The sequence below is a fragment of the Cyprinodon variegatus genome, unplaced genomic scaffold, assembly GCF_000732505.1.
Source record: "Cyprinodon variegatus isolate N-32 unplaced genomic scaffold, C_variegatus-1.0 Scaffold594, whole genome shotgun sequence".
Classification (NCBI taxonomy): Eukaryota; Metazoa; Chordata; class Actinopteri; order Cyprinodontiformes; family Cyprinodontidae; genus Cyprinodon; species Cyprinodon variegatus.
Window position 1 is genome coordinate 164,864 of NW_015151047.1, and position 19,751 is coordinate 184,614.

The window sequence follows — 19,751 nt, forward strand, 5'->3', positions numbered from 1 at the left end:
CTGTAGTATTAAGATCTGCTAAATTATTGTTTAATGTTCTAACAGTTTTCCTCACACAGGTCTTCTCACTAGGGTCTGTGGTCATCTCAGAAAAACTATATGACCATTCTTTATCATAAAAAAAAAAAAAAACATCTGATTTGTACAAATTAATGATGTTACTATCAAAGAGCTTAGCTGGTTAGCTCGGCTGTAACAGATCTAAGTATAATCTAATGGAACCTCTGGTTATCACACTATGCAGCCCTTAATTGATCCTCTCCTGCCCTCCTCCTTTCACCTTGATGTATCCAAGGATATATCTCTCACCTGTTTCTAAGTCTTTTCCCTTTACTGGAATCTGCATACTGGCAAAAAACTTAATGTGGCAGTGTCTACACTCCACACCAACCTCCCCTTTAATGTAAATATGTGCTGTAGACATGCTAAGTTTCATGGTATCTGTATTCCAGATCCTGTGTGTTGCTCTATGCCTTCCTGCCAACTGTTGGGAAAGAAAAAGACAAAACTGAACTGGTATAAATATTGGAGAATAGACTTGGTATATTTATTACTGTTAGTTTTTCTCAGATTTGATCAAAATAAAAGATTGGTATGTTTCTTTATTAAATAGCTGTGTTTTTTTTTACATATTTTTCTCTCACTGTAAAATGTTTGAGTAATATATATATATACATTTTTTTTAACAGACATGTAGAGGGTATACAAAAAAAGCTGAAAGCAACAACTAGCAGCTAAGACTAAACATGTATTTAGTAGGGAGGGGTTGCTCTCATCACAAGCAGCTTTTAAGCAATTACCAAGCACATGCTTTCCTAGCTATTTTTTAATCACGTTGTTAATACAATGCTACTCAGCTGCTAATTATCAAGAGGCTTTATAAAAGGCTTAACAATCATATAAAAATACTTTGCACTTTAGTGATATTTTTGTGACTAATGTTATCTTAAGGATCATTTTTATTACACTGTAAAGTCTTTTCTTGTTCTTGTCGTTCTTGCTCCCAATGTCCTCTCTTCTCTCTGGATGTTTTTTTTTTTTTCCTTTCCCTGTTTGTGTGCGTGTTTAACTGCCCTGTATTCTTCTTGCAGCGGGCGCATACATTATAAGGACATGTACAGTTTATTACGAGTTATCGACCCGCCTCTTGGCTTAGGCAAGAAATGCCCCCATAGGGTGGCCTGCAAGGTTTGACTCTTATTCAATGAAACCTAACCACTTGCTAGCCACGGCATCCAGGAATGGATTGAATGCTGCTTTTGTTTTTGATTTGTTTTTGTTCTTTTAGATGTTTTGTTTTTTTGTTTTGTTTTTCATTTCAACTTATTTTCCACCATTATTGACTTGCATTCTGAACTGCTGAGAGAATGTGCAGGACAATGCAGACACCTAGAGACGCATGTGAAATGCTCCAACTGGAAACTTTAAGACGTTTTGCTATTCCAAACTAGATTTATTATTTTTGTATTTCTTTTTGACTATCTTTGGATTTTTTTTTTTTTTTCTTTTTGCTTGCTGTGGAGCCATGGCTTTAATGTAGCGAGCTACGGTTGTCCACTGTAGTGTTGCATTGTTCTTGGTTTTTGGGGGTTGGGGGAACAACAGAAACTGCATTGACACCCCTTCCTCTCCCTCCCCTCTCTGATCAGAGTAGACACAGCTTGTTGCCTTCTGTCAAGCTTTGTCAGCCTTTCTTTGGAAACACACAACAACATAGACTGACAAACATACTGAACACACATCAGTATTAAAACAGCTCCAATTCACCTGGTCCAAAACCCTGCATTAAACGCTGACTTTTTGGAAGAGTGACATCAGCATTTAGTTAAAGATGGAGACATTTATTGCCTCTTTAATACTAGTGTTTAGTGATTAACCGCAATGGAAGGCAACATTTAAAAGAGTGAATTGAAGTATTGCTGATAAAGCCTTGTATATTATGACATTTCTTACCTTTTCCTTACAAAATGGATCACCTCATTAATACTGTACTCTGGTAGAACTTCCAAATCAAAGCTTGCCAAAGAAAAAAATGTTAAAACCTGATGAAACAGCCTTGATTATTTTTCAAAATTAGAAGTATAGAAGAACTGTACAATATGCAAAAAATCTGGTATTATTACAGCATCAAGTTTAACAAGATAAGTGTTTGCATTGCTTTGTAATTCCATGTAAGGCTGAAAACCACTTAAACAGAACCTGGATTTCATGCATGAATTCTAAACCCAAGCCATGGACAAGATAATAAGAAGTGATCCTGGAAACACCTGATCACAAAATTGCAGGCTCATGCCTTACTAAGTTTGTAGCAAACATGAAATCAAAGCATTTAACAAACTTAGTATCAATCTTTTTCAAGAAAATGTATAGTTATCATTAAGAAATGAATTGATTGAAAGGTTTGAGCATCTGTAAGGAAGGTAAGGATTCTAACATCATCTATCTATCTATAAAGTCATCTAAACACAACCTAGATTTTTGACTTCCTCTTTGTCCCAAGTATTGGTGTATATTTGTATTCTTTTCGGATTTTGGAATTCATCTCTGGATATTTTTTTTCCTCTTTAAAAATTCCCTGTTTTTATAGAATTAGGAAACAAACTTTTGAATTCTGCACACCTTTTGCAACTAATACACATATTTATATGGCTGACCTTGTTGCCACATATCTAAATTCCAGCGTTTAGCTTTGATATGATTTCTCTTTGATTTTTCTGATTTCCATATTTCAGATATAAACCAGATAATAATTTAACCTTAGAAATGCTACACTCTAACAAACTCTAAGTCAAAAACTTGTCCTCCTGCTGTCTATTTTTATTTGTTTTGGTGAACTTCCTTCCACTTTCTCTTATATCTTTCTGATATTCTATTTTCAAACCTATACTTTAACTTCATCTACTTTCTGCCTCTCTCTCTCCTTCTCTTGATTTTGATAACGGGGTGGTGGCTGTGGCTGATGATGCAGTGGCAGGATCAGTTGCAGGGAAATGTATGACATGCTGAGACACATGAGTCCTCCACTGGGCCTAGGGAAGAGGTGTCCAGCACGGGTGGCCTACAAGGTCAGAAAGGCCCTCCCCCACATCTCTATCAAAGCCTTCTTGTGGGTTTCGTGGGGAATCGGGGGTGGTCATTAAGGGAGGGGCCAGGGATTCAAGTGCTCAACGTGCTGTAAAGTTTAGTGTCATTGTTTCTTTGGTTCTGTTTCTGTTTCTTTTCGTGGAAAACTTGGGGTCGGCTGGTCGGTGTTGTGGCCTTTGTGTGGTGGTGTGGAACTGATGGGTGCAGGTAGCAGAAGAGTCATTTCAAAGGGTTTCAGGTGGGGGGATGGCGTATCCGCAGGAGGGTGCGAGAAAGAGGGACCCTCTCAGCTCGTTTGCACTGGACGGACAAGTGCACAAACACATACACACAGAGACTTTATAGCTCATGATCGATGTAATTGTTTTTACCTTTTTTCAAATATTGAGATATTTTTTTACAACACTTTAACAAATCCAAACTGTTTACAGAAAAAGTCACTGACAGAAACACGCTAACATCATGCATGTGCAACAGGGCTTGGAAGGTCCTCCAGACTTACCGTCCTCTGATCCATTCCCTCCTGTGGATGAGGCCGATACTCAAACGTACACCCTTGCATACACAGAATCACAGGGAATTAGGTCACATCAACCTACACATATTTATTTTCTGCTATGTCTCATGGTAGAGAGAGCAGGAGGGCTTGTGTCAGTGATGTGTTTCCCTCAGGGAGCCTTTGGTTGCCATTCAGAAGCCGTTCTTTTTTCTGTCACCCTTCATGTAGCAGCTCCAAGCCCCCAAGCAGCCTTTTCTATCTGCAAGTCCGATCTCCTCTTTGTCCTTTGGTTCTGTCGTCAATGCAGTTCTATTCTGTTTCCAGCCCCCTTTCATCTCTGAATATCGCTGCTCCCCTCCCCATGCATACACTCACCTGCCTTCTGCATGGCCAATAACCCACCCACTGTCACCTTATATTTTTCCCCCTGCACACACACCTGTTTGTCATGTACTACAGACACAAAGAGTCACACATGAAATACTTCCAAAATAGAAGCGTACAGAATGGTAATTACATTCATGTAAGCATATGTTCCCTGAACTCCTCCCGTGATCGGCTCCCATGAGAAATCACTGGCAGATCACTGTAAGCCCCCGGGGGGGCAGCCAGCCAAACAGCCTGTAGGCACTGGAGACCATTTCCATTCCCAATCATCACTCCTTCATCAACAGAGTTTGGGCAAATAGAGCTGACATTTTACTGTATTTACTGTTGCATACTGAAAGGGAATCAGGAATTTCTGTGCCTACTTTATTTCGATGGTTTTACAAAGATTATTGTCTGCTTTGACAATTTCCCTGAATATATATATATATAACCTAACGAATAGTGATTGGCTACTATTTGCTTTTTAAGCTCTGTTGAACTATTTCTCATTTATTTGTCTCTTTTAATTATGACACCAGTCCCTCTCAGTTTTCATTACTATATCAGATGCAGCCTCAGTATATCTCTTTTGGTCCGTTAGCTTAGCTGTTTTTTTTTGTTTGTTTTTTTTTTAGCTATGCTTTTGTTTTTGCAAATGTGAAGATGCCACATGAGCTTTTCACATTTGTTGGCATTACGATCAAAAACCTCAGTTTTATCATGTTGTGCTTTTGTGTCTTAGATCAAAACAAAGTAGTGTATAATGCAAAAGTAAGATACCTGATTTTGCTTAAACCTCTTCAATGAAATTTGGAATATTATGGCATGTATGTATACATGTAGTCTACATGAGTCCATACTTTAAAAAAAACAAACCCTTCAGATAAAGTTACAGCTGCAAATTGATCGGAAATTGATCAGTGAGCTCGGAACATCTGGAAATTCAAATTCTTGCAAACTCTAGATTTTCAATTAGTTTCTTAAATTCAGTCAGACTAGATTAAGAACACCTAGGTAATTTGAATTCGAAGTCTTGCCAGAGATTAGCTTTACGCCTTGTCTTTAATTGGACACATTTGTGTTTTAAATACAGTATTCTTTGCTTCAGACCATTGTAATATAGCCATTGAGCTAGCATCATTGCTCCCCACTCCCTGAAATATCTGACTTGGAGTTTTTTTTTGTATTTCTTTTTTAGCATTGCTCTGTCATGAGCAGCACTCTGTCCAGCTTACCTGACAGTGCTGACGAAAACAATCCCTACAGCATGCTGCTGTCACCTATGAGTTTGATATTTGGATTGGCATGTTTCTGTCATACACTGTATTGGGTTTTACTTGTGGGTTAAAAGATTCAACTTTGGCCTCATCTGACCAGCGCCGCCTTCCATTTGCTCTGTCTCTATATGGCTTGGGACACTTGGATTTCTTCCCACATTGCTCGCCGAAAGTTATTATATTTGGATATTTTGACATCTGCCATCCCTGTATGGCTTGTCATTTTAGGTGGACAACCAAGTTCACCTACATTAACCAGGAGTTGAGTCCTATAATGGGCCAATTTCTCAGTTTTTACAATATTTTTTTTTTGTTGTTGCTGTTTGTTTTCTATAATAAACTGAACAATATAATAATATATTATGATATACTCAAAGCTCAATATGAACAGGTGGACTAAAGTCTAGTATAATTGCTCTAATGTGTCAGAGTAAAGGGGACAGAAAAAAGCATGCCACATTTTTTAAAATAAAATAACAGAAATAATGCTCCAACTTAATTTGCACTTCTTTGTGCTATTCTGATACATAAAACCCAATGCAATGCTTTGATGTTTTTGTTTGTGATGAGGAAAAAAAAGCATAAATGTTTGCAAACATGTTAGGTGTCCTTCCAGATAGAAAGGAAAATTGCAACCCCTCTGTGTCACTACCACTGCCTAACAAAACAACATGCATTTTGTGCATGGTTCAATCCAATTATCTGCCCCTTGAAAATAATTACTGGAACAGTTCCATACATTTGCTTTTAATCCAAGCTTCATGTTTAGATTTTCAACTAGTTCACAGAATAATAAACTGTTTAGCTCTCTAGCTTTTCACTGTTGACCATCTGCATCTGGAGGAGAGACACCAGAGCCCTCAGGCAGGACTGCTTTATACAGACACAGCCAACTAAGAATAACCATGTTTCTGTTTCTTTTCCTGCTTCTTTTTTATTGCATTGCTTTCCTCTTTGTAATTTGGTTTTTGCTCACTTCTTTCTTATATTCACCTATTTAGCACAAATAGATTTTTTTCATACTCTGTTATTTCTTTCTTAAACTTTCCATTTCGGTTCTGATATTTATTTTCTGGCACTTCATGTTTCACTTCATATTCCCTAAATATGTTTAGTTAACCTTTACCTAAAAAGCTACATATTTCTGCACCAAAGTCATGCGTCGGTGGTGAGCTATTTCTGCTTTTTCCTCTTCCCGATAAAAAAAACACTGCTCTCTCTCACCTAACCTTAACCCTAAACCCATTTTCAAACACTATATATCAGAAAACTAGCAGTACAGCAAAATGCTCATCTGTGTCAACACAGCTACATCTTGTTTTCTTGTTTCTTAACCCAACAACCATATTAAAAAAAACTCAAGCTCATTCCAGCGTCACCAACAGTGAATTTCTGTGCACAGCTACACAGCTGCTTTTCCTGTGAGACATTTTATGTGTGCACGGCATGCCAGCATGGGGACAGAATGTGCAAGAAGGACTTGGGGATAGGTGAATTAATGTAGAAGCATTTTAACGGAATGTGCGCGGGAAAGGCATGATGCAATGCATGCAAGGGCTTTTTTGTCCTTTTGTTGTTGTTGTTGTTTTTTTTTCACCAAAACACACACGAGCATCGTGAAGTGAGTTGGTGTCAACGAGACCTATAAAAGATCAAACCAATAAATAAAACACATAGTGTTTTATTTCTCTAAATTTTCCCTTAATTTGTTCCTGGTTTATTGGTTTATCAACTGGTCTTAGTTGTTTTTACTGTGAACCTCCAAACCTTGAGGGGGAGCTCTAGGCAACACTAGGTACTGCTCAGCCTGTAATGCTGCTGGTTCGATACTCATTTGCTGAACCTGTGAAGGTTTTTAAATATCAGCATTCACATGTTAAAGAGGCCATTTTGAAGCAAATGAGTGTTAGCTAATTGAATCACTAGTTCTTAAATGCTATAAATTAACTGTATTTGGCTAAATTTCTCAATGTAAATAAATTCTATTAAATCTAAGCCATTACAGGTAGAGTTAGTTCCTGCCGTGCAAAGCTCCTTCAATCTGAGGACCCTTGCCTTCCCCCCTTTCCAGCTCCCCTTCTAGCCACAAACCTTGTGGTCATGTCACCTGGAGGTTCCACAAACACTTGCCTTACTTCACAATTTCCTCATTGCTCACCTTAATTGCCTTTCTCACAGAGATTACTTCGTATGGATCTGCCTGTGGGCGATGACAACACAGTACACTTCAATTCCACTCTCATGGCTCTGATCCGGACAGCTCTTGATATCAAGATTGCAAAAGGTACGTAATGGTTTGCAAATGGTACGTAAATTCCCTGTCTTTTTAAAGGGTTAATCTCACCCATTGGTCGACATGATGAACAATATTTGGTCTCAAAGAATGCAAAGCCTTTTTAGCAATATTGTTTTCTTTTTTTAAAACAATTTATTTAAAATCGCAATCAATAAAAACATTTTAAAGACTCTGTACAGTCAAGTACAGCAAAAATGACAGTAATTTAACACCCACTATTGTAACTTTAACACCAAAAAAGTATATATATATATATATACATATATGTATGTCCACACTAGCTAGCGTTAAAATAACATTTATTAAAATGTTAACAGACTGACATCCAATTTGTGTTAAATTTACACCAGCCATTGTTGATTATCCAACACTACTGGGTGTGGTATTGACATTTCATTAGTATTTGTGTTAGAATATAAGGTTAAAATTAACACCAGTGTGGTGTCCATACCAAAACCAATGTTTTAGTTTATTTAATTTTATCTTTTTAGGGCACTAGTGGCTCGGTTTTTATAGAATGGGCTGACAGTAAATGGGGTACGAGAGAGAGAGGGACATGCAGCAAAGGACCACATGTCAGATTCAAACCTGAGTCGGCCACATCAAGGACTAAGGCCTCAGTATATGGGTCGTGCACGCTAAGCAATGCTCCAGTGCTATTCAAAACAATGCACAGAAATTCAAAGTTTAACATTTTTGTTAAACTGTTCTCTTTCAAAGAGCTCAAACAATGCACAGCTCATATAAAACAGCACAATATGCATTTTTTCGTCATTATCAACTGAAAACTGTCTGTCATAAGGCTGATAATATATCACGTTTGACACACAGGCCACAAAAAACATATCCTCCACTATCTCTATTTTGAAAGCACTCAGGTGCTCATCAAAAAACTCTGTATTGACTTTAGTGATAAAAAAAAAATTGCTTCATCTATGTTGACTGTGATGTTGACAAGTTTTTGAAATGCAGGCATTTCTGCATTGGAAAAGAAGATGGCGTCTCATTCGACCAAAAAATTAGGTTATGTCATTCGCAGCCGATACGTAAGGGTGTGGCTTAAACTAAACAAAAAACAGTTTACGCTCCAATCTAACAATGTAAATATGTCACAAGTTACTATGACAGTGTTATTTTACTGCTGTGTAAAGTTAATGTTATACAACACAGACACTATTTAACTAACACTACACCTAAGATTTTAACACTGGCATTTTTGCTGTGTATAGAATAATTTAGTCCTGGTTTGACTCATCCATTGTGCCATGGTATTGATAAACCATAACCTAAAAGAGGCTTTTCAGGATGGTAAACCAAAGAGGGTCGAATGGCAGCTAGAAAAAAGGGAACAATAGATCTGAGCCATCTAACAACAAGTCAGTGTTATTAGAAGCTAACAGTTGTCTGCATTATTCTCACAGTGTAAACCGTTCCCATGTTCTCTGTCACGCTGTTACTGGTTCTGTTTTAGTCTTAGAATTCCAAAGAAGTAAAAAAAAAAAAAAACACTGGACTTTGTTCTCTAAGTCTGAAGACATTTAGCTTCCCAACGTCTGAAATAGCGTTGAGTTCCAAGCTTTGTAGCCTTGTTTTGGCTCAGAAAAAAAAAACAAATTAAACCATAAGAACAGGTCTGCCCCTTAGTATAAGGTAACATTTTTCAGATGTAGAGGTTACATCCCATCTTTTATGACAAACGTTACACATTTAATTTTAAGAATCGTATTACTATCTCATTACACCTTTATGTTTTGCCATCTATGTTATGGTGTAATAAATAGTCAAGATGGAGTCACAAATCTATTTCATTCTAACTACTGTATTACTAATAAACACCTTTTCTCTTTTTGTCTTTCTTCTTCTTTGTATGTCTTTTGTTTTCTCTGTTTTATGTATATATATTTTTCTTTAAATGAATAATGTGCTCTTTTGTCAAATATTTTAAACCACATTTTCTGTTTGTATTTGCATGCGTGCATTGGTCTTGTCCTGAATATGTTTAGGTGGCATTGACAAGCATCAGATGGACGCGGAGCTGAGGAAAGAGATGATGGCGATATGGCCTAACCTCTCCCAGAAAACTCTGGATTTGCTGGTCACGCCACACAAGGGTAAGTCTCAGAGTTCTGGTGCAAACAAAGACCCGTGGCTTGGTCCAGCCACCTTCTGGCACCGAGTGCTCCGAAGAAGATTCACATCACACCACCTGAGGTCCGCTTTTCTCAGTCAGTCTCTCTCTTTTTCTGTCTCTGTCCCAGCTGCACCCTCTGAATCAGCTAGCAGATCTATGGGGCCAAGAAAGGGTCAAAATTATTTTAGATCTGATAAAAATAAAAAAGACTATCTCAAGCTGCAAAATAAATATTGAAACTGAAAGTCAAATTTTGATCTTAAGATCTGAAAAAGTTAAGGCATGTTTGAATAAACATTTTAATCACTTCAGGAAATGAGTAAAGTATTTCACTTTTAACTTGAGCATCAGCAGCAACTTATACTTTGAATTAAAGTTTCTCTTTAATATAGTAAATAAAAACTGTGGTAAATAAAGACAACAATAATCTAAATGTGGTAAATAAAAGTAACTGTCCGGATCAGTAACTAAAAGATTAAAGGTATAGTGGAGGATGTTCTTTTTCCGGGTGGATTATCAAAATAAGTGGACCTCCTAATTGTCAATCACCTAATTGGTGATTTGTTAGTCTGACAAAGTGAAAAAATTGCAAATCTTCTTTTGGAAAGCAAGCTTGTATGAGCGATGCAAACAGGATAAATGGGCTCCTGCATGCTCTTGCAGATGTTCCCTCTCCGGAGCGGGTACAGGGATGTGCTTTTTTTTTTTTTTTTTTTTTTAATTCGAAAATTGGAAGTATTCATTGATATGGATGAGATGATAAGTTAATCTGTAGCAGGACAGTGACTGTAGAAATCTATAAAAAATGTCTGCATCTGGTAACACAACTTGGAGGGTCATAAAACAAATATGTCTTTACTGACTACACCAAACAAAATGATACAAATTGTTCACTCATGTCAGCTTTGAAAAAAGTTGCTCATGCACACGTCAGGTCAGACAAATGAAGTAAAATTGGAATCAAATTGAAGGTCAAAACCAATGTGTTCCCAATGGAAGATGACTGCAGTCCTCTTCCTGCTGCTTTTCTTAGTGAGCTAAGCAACATTTCATAGCTGCTGCTATTGTTAAATGTGTTATATTTGATTTGTTTTTTATAATTACTGTAATAATTTCACCAGAAAAGTCATGGAAATACAGTTTGTATAAACTCTGAAATATTTTAAAAAAGCAACATGTTAGGAGCAGCTCTTCAGCCATTTTGGGCACACTCTCCAACATGTTTGATCAGTGGCCACCTTTTTTTTTTCCTTTTTCCTATCTGTAGTTCATGATTTTACACTTGGTTTTCACATTTATAGTTGCAGTTCTATTTCTTTTCTCAAACAGGCATCATATTTGACCCCTTCTTGGTCCCATGTGATCCCCAAACAGAAATCAACACACAGTGCCTAGTCATAATAAAGAAACAAACATTAAAAACACATAGAAACACAAAGCTACACATAAGATACCCCTATGCTACTTTTTGTGGCCTTTTCTGCACCTGAAATCAGAGGGTGTCACACTATAGATAAACTCTCTATAGATGTCTTTTCACTCCAGGCAGTCAGAAATAAAGACTAAATGTGTTTGTTTATGTCTAAGAAAATAAGATACATGGAGAAGACTTTTTCAAACATTCCAAACTAGCAACAATAAATCTTCTTGGCTCTCTTAGTTTTTCCACCAAAACTGCCGCAGTGCAAATAAATTCTCACTTAGCATAAATTGTTCCCGTTTTGACAGCTAAAGTAATGGATACTTTACTGGATACTTCCAATAAACACATGTAGACTTCACTTTGATAGAGAAAAGAATCACTTTTGTGAAAGAGGACAGCTCCAAAATAGAAAAACAAAGGGTTACCATGTTTATAATTTCTGATTAGGTCTTGCAAACTATCTAAAAATTTTAAAACATTTTTTTTCACAAATTTTCACAAATTTTCACAAATTTGACGATCAAGCTTTTAGCTTTGATTTTATAAATAGATCAGAAGTCGGACTTTGAAAAGCTGATAATTGTAGATTACACTATCACCGGTAGATAGCAATTTACCATGTCAGTGGCATTTCACAAATTCACATAAGCGATGTATTATACCTGCTTATTTAGTTAAAATTGGTATAATTAGACAAACGGATTGATCTATGTTTATAAGTTCTTCTTTACTGAAGTATTTTACTAAACTTTCTGTGTCCAGCCTTTTTTTAGTTACTTCTGTGCTCATCTGTCAGTGATAAGATGATTTAACTAAAGAGCTGATTATTCAAAGTGAATGCAGGTCTTTAAGTATATGTCAGTTTATTAGGAAAATTCCATAGGAAATAGAGTGATTAAGGACTAGAATACTCTCTTCCACATAAACTAAAAATACAGACCAAAAGTTGAATATATACCCAATAGAGAGATGAGCAACTGCTGTAACTCTAAGCTGATTCTCTTGCTAAATAAAAAAAGTTTTTCTTAGTATCTTTTTATAGAAGCACATTAGCATCAGCACTAAAGATAGCACTACAATGGGAATTGCCAACCCTACATAAGTGAATACATAGTAGTTGTCTGCATTTGAAGATGTACTTCCTTTGTTGGTTCAGATAATTATTTTTGATATACTCTAATGTTGAAATTCCATTTCAAATTAGTTGAAAAATCGTTTCGAACCTTACATTGTTTTGGTTATTGTTCGCTGCACCTGTTCCTGAGAGGTTCATCCGGGTGCAACCGTAATATGTGGACATTATTTAAAAAAAAAGTGACATCAGCGAGCGAAATTTTTAAGTTTAAGATAATACTTGGATGAGTTTAATGCCCAAGATGAACTGGAAAAATGCTTGTACTGCATGCATGTGCAAAGACTTTGATTTGAAAATGTTTCTTTATTTTAATGATAATGGCAGCACCCCCAGGGTAAATCAATTTCTAAAACAGCTTGTGGTTTAAACGATTGAGAAATGCTATTGAAGTGCATGAATTTTTGCTCTCAAGTACTTGTACAAATGATAGAATAATGCATTCACACTGACAATTTAATAGGAACTGCATGGCATTTTATTAAAAAAAAAGAAAAAAAACCAAGCACAACTTACAGTGGATATAAAAAGTGCACACTACAGTTAAAATGGAGGGTTTTTGTGATGCTAAAAAAGAAAGATGGGTCATTTTAGATTTTTTAGAAAATTTAATGTGCTACAACCTCCTGTGCAAATTGACAGAAAAGCTAAAACGTAAAAAAAAGAAGAAAAACATCATTGCATAAGTATGTCAGAACCAAAATTACTGCACTGTAAAGGCAATAGTTTGAGCAACTAAGTTATTTCCTATTTTTATTAGCTTCTTATTTGAATTTTTTTCTCCTTTGTTTTTTTTTATTGTTTTTTTCCCCTGACAAAAAAAGGCTTATTAATTTAATAATTACATTTTTGCTTCACAAAAACCTGGAATTTTAACACTTTTGAGAGCCCTTCGATTTCAGGAAACATTTTACAATTTTTTATCCATCTGTCAGTGAAAAGACTTATTGCTCCATTTGTGTATGTTTCTGTGTGGTAAAGCAGAGGTTGCACTTCGTGTGCATGCCTAGCTCTTCTTTACCATCTTCCATGCTCAGGGTCCATACCAGAGTGTCTAATCCTGCAGGGTAACTTGTCATTCTCTCAGCAGCGACAGACCTGACGGTGGGGAAAATCTATGCGGCAATGATGATCATGGAGTACTATCGGCAGAGCAAGATCAAACGATCCCAGGCTCTTCGTGATGAACAGGTACTGCAGTCTCTAGTAAAGTAATCCCCTGCCTGCATCTGAGTCCCTGAATTAAAAGGCAGACTGACTCGCTGACATAAAGACTACAGGTGTGTAGACTCATTTCTACAAATGTGGGCTGTGACAGCTTCTGGCCCCATCAGAACTTTCTGTTCAGTTGATTTATAAGCTACAGGAAGGAGTTAGTGATCAAATGCTGCCTCCCACAGTCGGGAAAACTTTCTCCAAACACATTGCTACCATCTTGTGGCCAAAATCCTTTAAAATGGAAGGTCTCATATAAGTCAAAGCCTATAATGTGACATAGAGGTTGCATTTTTCTTTAGCCTACAGTGTTGTCACAGCCCATACCTGAATAATCAAAGGTATCTTTCCTATACTGACTGCCTGCAAAAATACTGCATCTGCTAACATTCTGACACCTGAGCTTGTAATCTTGGACTGTTTGCACTGCAAAAAAAATGCTCTTCCCTTACCCGTAAACCCAGCCCCTGTCAAAGAATTTGAGGGACCACTCTCTATATGAGGGTTTTTTTTTTTTTTTTTACATATTATAATTTTATTTATTTTTACATGAAAATGTTTGGAAACATTGGATGACATTTTTTCTGAGTATCGTTTTTCCTGTCGACAGAAGTGTGTTTGCAATATTGCCTGCTTCAGATATTAAATGCACGTGTTAATATGACCATCAGGTTTCTGTTTTCCGTCATTCGTTCCTTTGACTGTTGCCACATCCAATGCCCCACATTCACACATTTAATTTTATGTATTATTTTAGACTTATCACCAACGTTGGACATTATCATCACACTATCAAATGTCTCAAGCTCATGTGGTTGTTACACTTTAATATTGATTTGTGGCTTGCAGACGCATTTCAACATAAGGTCAGCAGCACTAGCTCTCCTCCCGATTACTCATTGATTGACTAAGGAAACATTCTTTAATATCAAAGCTCAGTGTAAAACTTAGAGTAAGATAAAAAGCAAAATTTGTATTTCTATGAAAACAATTTGTTGAAAAAACATGTCTTACTGGAACTGTGGGACCCTTCAAATCACAGCTGTCTGTGGTATCTGATTTTTTTTTCCTTAAATATGCATATTTATCTACTAAACTTTTTAACAAAATGAGAAATTGTATCAATTGGTGTTATAGTAATGTATAACTAGTAGTATAGCCAGTGACAAAATGTGATTTATGGCATTCACTTGGCTCATCTTTAAAGGTGATAGATTTCAATGTTTTGGTTGACATAGATAGCTATTAAAGGTCAGTGTGGCTTTAGCTATAATCGGTTCCAAAAGCATTTATCGGAGCAGAGAAAATTTAAAAGCATTTGCGAGAGACTGGTCAATCCAGAAATGGAAACAGACAAACAGAACTAGCTGGTCTCTTGTTGGTCCCTGATTATTTTAAGTCATTTTGATTTCATCCTACATATAGACCTTTATAGAGCCCTCTGTTGCTTACCTTCTTAAACATTGTCTCTCTTTTGACTAGATGTGGGGTATCACTTTTCCCAGACTTACTCCTTTTAGTTTGATCCCATGGTTTTCTTTGCCTGGCCTTGCTTAAGGCAACTGGCTCCTGTTTGTTCCTGCTCTGCTCCTTTTCCCCGCATTTCCCTGTCAGTCTGCCTGATAGCTGGCAATGGCCATGTTGTATATCTCAAACAGAACCGAACGCCATTACTGTTTCAGCGCGTGGAGCCACCAACCCCCTCCCAGGATGGGGGTCCAGAATTTAACAATGCCTTGCCGCCGCCTGAGACAACAGATCCTGGCAACACCTTGTAAGTTTGTTATTGAAGGGCAATTTAGACTTTTCACAGTTTTTTTTTTTTTTTTAGGAGATTTTAAGCAAGAAGACATGTTTCTGTGTGTTTCAGGCCAGTAGAGGGCGGGATCCCAGAGAGCCAGTCTTGGGTGACGGCTCGTGCCAAGGAGATGTCACAGAAGGTTGGCAGCTGGAGTCCTGAAGGGCATTCTGAGGATGGGCTGGGAAGCATGACCAACTCACAGGTAGACGGTTCAAAAACTTTCAATACACTTCACAACACTACACAGTGAAAACATCTCATCATGTGTAATTTTTTTGCTCCATTATTTATGCTCCTATATATGATCTACGTATGAAGTTGCCATTGACACAAATGACATGATAACTTTTGGATTTCAAAATGGCATTTAATCAGTGTTTCTTAGGTTGGAAAGAGGCACAATACAACTTCATAGAATTGTAAAAGCAAGAATAAGGTTCATGAGTTTGAATTTGTTGTGATTTTCATTCCACCCCACACAGGTTTAACTCTATACAGTAGCAGCCATTCAAAATTTCCCCATTACCATCAATGGGCCATGGGCTGCTCCTTGGCTGGTCCCCTATAATTCCTTTTTTAAAATCAGTCTTTGTACTAAAATATGCTTTCTGTCATGATTTGTGGACATTAAGATCTAAAGAGAAGCGTTGTCTCCTGGTCAGAGCCTGTATTTCAGTGAAAGGGTTGAGTCAGAGTAAAAAAATATGCACACCCAGGAGAAAGAGGGGGTCACTCCAGTGGCTGGAAGTTGGAGGGGATTTTGCAGCCCATGGAAGTGGGCTGCCATCCGGCTGGAGTTTCACTGGGAAGGGCCCTTTTGAATGGCTGCTACTGTACATGCTCTCATCAGTCATTTTTTTTTAGATATGCCTGTTCAGTTTTCTCTCTGCACCCCAGAAACAGTACCTTTTCACATTTAGACATGGTATTGACCAAATATTGGAAATAGGAAGACTGAGGATCTACCTGACCCGAATTCAGGGTTCCTGATGCAAGATGAACTGGCCTGAAGAAGTTTCTGCAATGTTGAATTTGGAAGCAGATGAGCTACAACAGCAGAAACGTTGGTCAATGGTACTAATGCAGCTCATAGGGACTTTGGGCCACAATATATACCAATTTAACCAACTTTGACAATAGCAGACTGTAAATAACGATCTGATCCTGCCTCATCCAATAAGCCTTTATTGCAATTGGGATATTCAGTCAGTAGGATGAGGATTTTAAATAGAGGATGAAAGCATGGCTTTAACCTGCCTTCTGGTAGCACTTCAGGCTATTAGTGGTGATGCGATAGGACACAGAATATTTTCTTGATAAACTTGGGTTCCTTATTTCTAACAGAGCATGGCTTTAATCATCAAAGCTTACCTTTGTACTGTGATGGACTTCATCTATCCCTGTTGTACCAGAGTGTGCCAAATCTTTTGATGAAATTTCCCTGCAGAACAGAGCATGTATACTATACTAAGTATAACATTTACATTATAACATTTAAATTATACTAAGTTTGTTTGCTGAAGATGAAAATAAGTGAAGTGGTTAAAGTCTTTAACTTGTGGGAGATTTGACCCAGGTTCAAGTCATCATGACAAAATTGCCTTTAACTGATTAGGTGCCTTTGGAAATATTTCTCACATCAAGTATGTGCTGCTAGCAAAAACTGCATGTTGGAAACCCATCAGGTATGACCAAAATCTATAAGCATGGTTTCTATCACATTGTTCAATCTATGCTGAAGAGATTAGAGCAGTTAAACAAGCAAAGTTAAAAGAACAAAGTTATACCTGCTATGGTGGCTGGTTCACTGTCATTTTCACAGAAACTTAGAATTTAAACACATATTGTTTTTTAACCATAAAAAAAAAAAAAACACTGTGATGGCATAATTTGTTGACTTTATAACCATTTGTTCCCTTTCCTTAAATCTTTAATAGGCTTTAGGTTTAGGCAGCAATTAAAATTTACAAACAAAAAAATCTTCGTGCTGTTTGAATGCCCAACTGCGTGCAGTTATCCAACCTTTGGAGCCAAACCTCCAGACTAGGATGAAAGGGCATTACGTATAGTGTTTAAGAGCAATGCAGGTCCCACTCATTTGTAACCCAATCCAATCCAGCTTTATTTATAAACAATAGGACCAAAGTTGTGCACAAATGCAAAAATAAAAACACCATTAAATGCACTAAAAAGTAGTAAAAACTATATAAAAATGATAGAGCAGTTTTCGCTTCATTAAGATGCACATGTTTTTATCTGAGCCTGCATGTAGAAAGATGAAAGTGTGTGGGGCAAAAAAAAGAAAAAAACTGCAAGTCAGTCCTTGTTTTTTAAATTCTTTGAAGTTATGTTTTATCAAGCCACCCCTGATAAAAGAACATTTAAAAACAATTAAAAGCCCAACATTACTGTTACATTCCGACATTAGAAGTACTGATCACAATGATAGACTGTAAAAGCATACAATCATCTTTTTCCTTCCAGGATAAAAACGCTGCTTTACTTACTTATTTACATCTAAATTTAAATCAAGGTCTGTTATTATAATTTAGGTCTATATAAAATGTCCTTAATTCCATATTTGAATGCTGGTTTCCCATCCCCTATTTGTGCTCTGTATAAACTAAAGCTTTCTTGGTACAAAGTTTCAAGGTTGAGAAGTCCTACTGTGCTACCCTTACTGGTCTTTTACTGGTAATTTTCCTATTATTGTCCCATTTGCTCAGAGTTTACATGTTTTATACTCTCTCATTTTCAAAATCATACTCTTCTGATACATTTTGAATCTTTCTGTAACTCCTTGAAACCCAGCACCATGCATCTATCTTGTGTTTGTCTTTAAAGTGACTCATGTCCATGTTTCTTGTGCTCGAAAATCTAATCAGTTTCCTAAAAGACATTTTTATCATGCATAGCAGCCCCTGCACCCTGGTCAACAGATGTCTAAAAAGGTTTGAATTAAGCCGCATACAGTTTAAAAATAGAGACCTGTGCAACATCATGAAAAAAATGGTTATCTATATTCCAAATTTATGAGACAAAACAAGATGCTTCATTTGTATTGACTGCATTACTGTGACCAGAAGTGTTTTTTTTTTTTCTTTATAATATTATTGTTAACTGCCTTCAGCGGGTCACCACTGGATTCAGATAACTTTTCTATTGTTGTTTCTCTCATAAATTCCTTAAGTTGAAAAATAAGTTTCTCCTCAAATCCATTCCTGCAATATTTTCCAAAACTTCTTTATGTATCATGAATTCCTTAAAACACAAAAAAATCTCCTCTCATTATCATTAGTAGATGGCCGCTTTTGCTTGGGGTGTACCTCCCATCATTTCTTTAAAATTATTGTTACATCTGTCAACGCCGATACAAAACCTCTCTAAATTCGCCTCTGTATCAGACATTTTCCAACTGTTCCCGTTAGTTATCATGGCAGCCAATCACGCCATCTACTGCTCTCCTGCTCTGTTTACAGACGGTAGAGATGAGAGAGATGGGGCAAGATGGTATCTCGGATACTGAGCAATTTCCACCAATGGAAGGCCACGGCAGGGCCGCTTCCATGCCCCGCCTACCAGGCGACAACCAAGTGAGCAGCATCTCCACCTCTCCACTGTCTATGTGTTTTCTCCTCCATCATGCATGTGCTTCATCTGTGTTTATTTACCCCTATTACTTGTTATAAGGTCTGAGCTAAAATTGCTCTTTAGGTCCCAGACTGAAACAGGTTAGGGGACAAATTGCTGCAACTGATGGTTTTTGTTTTACATAATGGTTCATGTTTAATCAGAAAAAAATCAATGTCACTAACTGTCATTCATTGAGATAACTCTGGTCAAAACATATATATATATATATATATGTTTTACCAGCTGCTTCCTCCTTGCTAGGATTCTACTAAGCAAGTCTAAATCAGACCTTCTCTTGATATCAGTTTACCCTTTCATCTGCATGAATGTATTTATTCATGATTGTCTTGTTTTTCATCTCACACCATCATACATTTTATCATGATTCATGTATCTGCGGGTGCTCTGGTTGTCATCCACGCACAAAACTCCTTATAAACACGCACATACAGTAGCTCTCTTGCTAAACTTTTTTTTTATTTACTTCTTCTTTGTCTTTTTTTAGGATCCCATCCTTCAATTTATTTTTATTTATTAAACTGTTTCTCCGTTCCAGCTGAAGGTTGTAACCCGCTGTTTGGAGGAGAACAAGCATAATGCTCTGTGGTTAAACACGTGTGGCTATGTGTGCAGGCGTGAGTGTTGTGCATGTTTTTGCTTTGCAGGTTTTCCGTTTTTCTCAGTGTGCCCTCAGAGTCATATTGGTCCTGTTGCTTTTCTGTGTGCTGCTGTCTCAAATTTAAGTGTGCGTATCTGTGTATGTAAATCCACACATCTTGGTATTTTGCCAGCTGTCATCGCTGTTGTGGTCACGAATGTGTTGTGGAATTTGTTCTTTCAGACACTCAAGGACTCAGCTTAAATGCAATTTTTGAGTTAACAAAACTATGA

General features: G+C 37.0%; 1 protein-coding gene across 24 annotated transcripts in view; it reads left to right on the forward strand.

The window, feature by feature from the left end:
- Positions 1-19,751, forward strand: part of LOC107096037 (voltage-dependent P/Q-type calcium channel subunit alpha-1A-like) — a 104,694-nt gene that overhangs the window by 75,767 nt on the left and 9,176 nt on the right. For 10 of the 24 annotated variants that reach the window (XM_015392492.1, XM_015392494.1, XM_015392507.1 and 7 more), the window contains 7 exons: positions 1,092-1,188; positions 7,408-7,513; positions 9,529-9,636; positions 13,299-13,402; positions 15,085-15,200; positions 15,297-15,429; positions 18,707-18,820. In XM_015392492.1, coding sequence (XP_015247978.1) covers positions 1,092-1,188; positions 7,408-7,513; positions 9,529-9,636; positions 13,299-13,402; positions 15,085-15,200; positions 15,297-15,429; positions 18,707-18,820 — 778 coding nt within the window. Of the gene's footprint in view, positions 1-1,091; positions 1,189-2,968; positions 3,066-7,407; positions 7,514-9,528; positions 9,637-13,298; positions 13,403-15,084; positions 15,201-15,296; positions 15,430-18,706; positions 18,821-19,751 lie in introns of all 24 variants that reach the window. The other 14 variants (XM_015392495.1, XM_015392499.1, XM_015392503.1 and 11 more) reach the window with 5 other exon arrangements.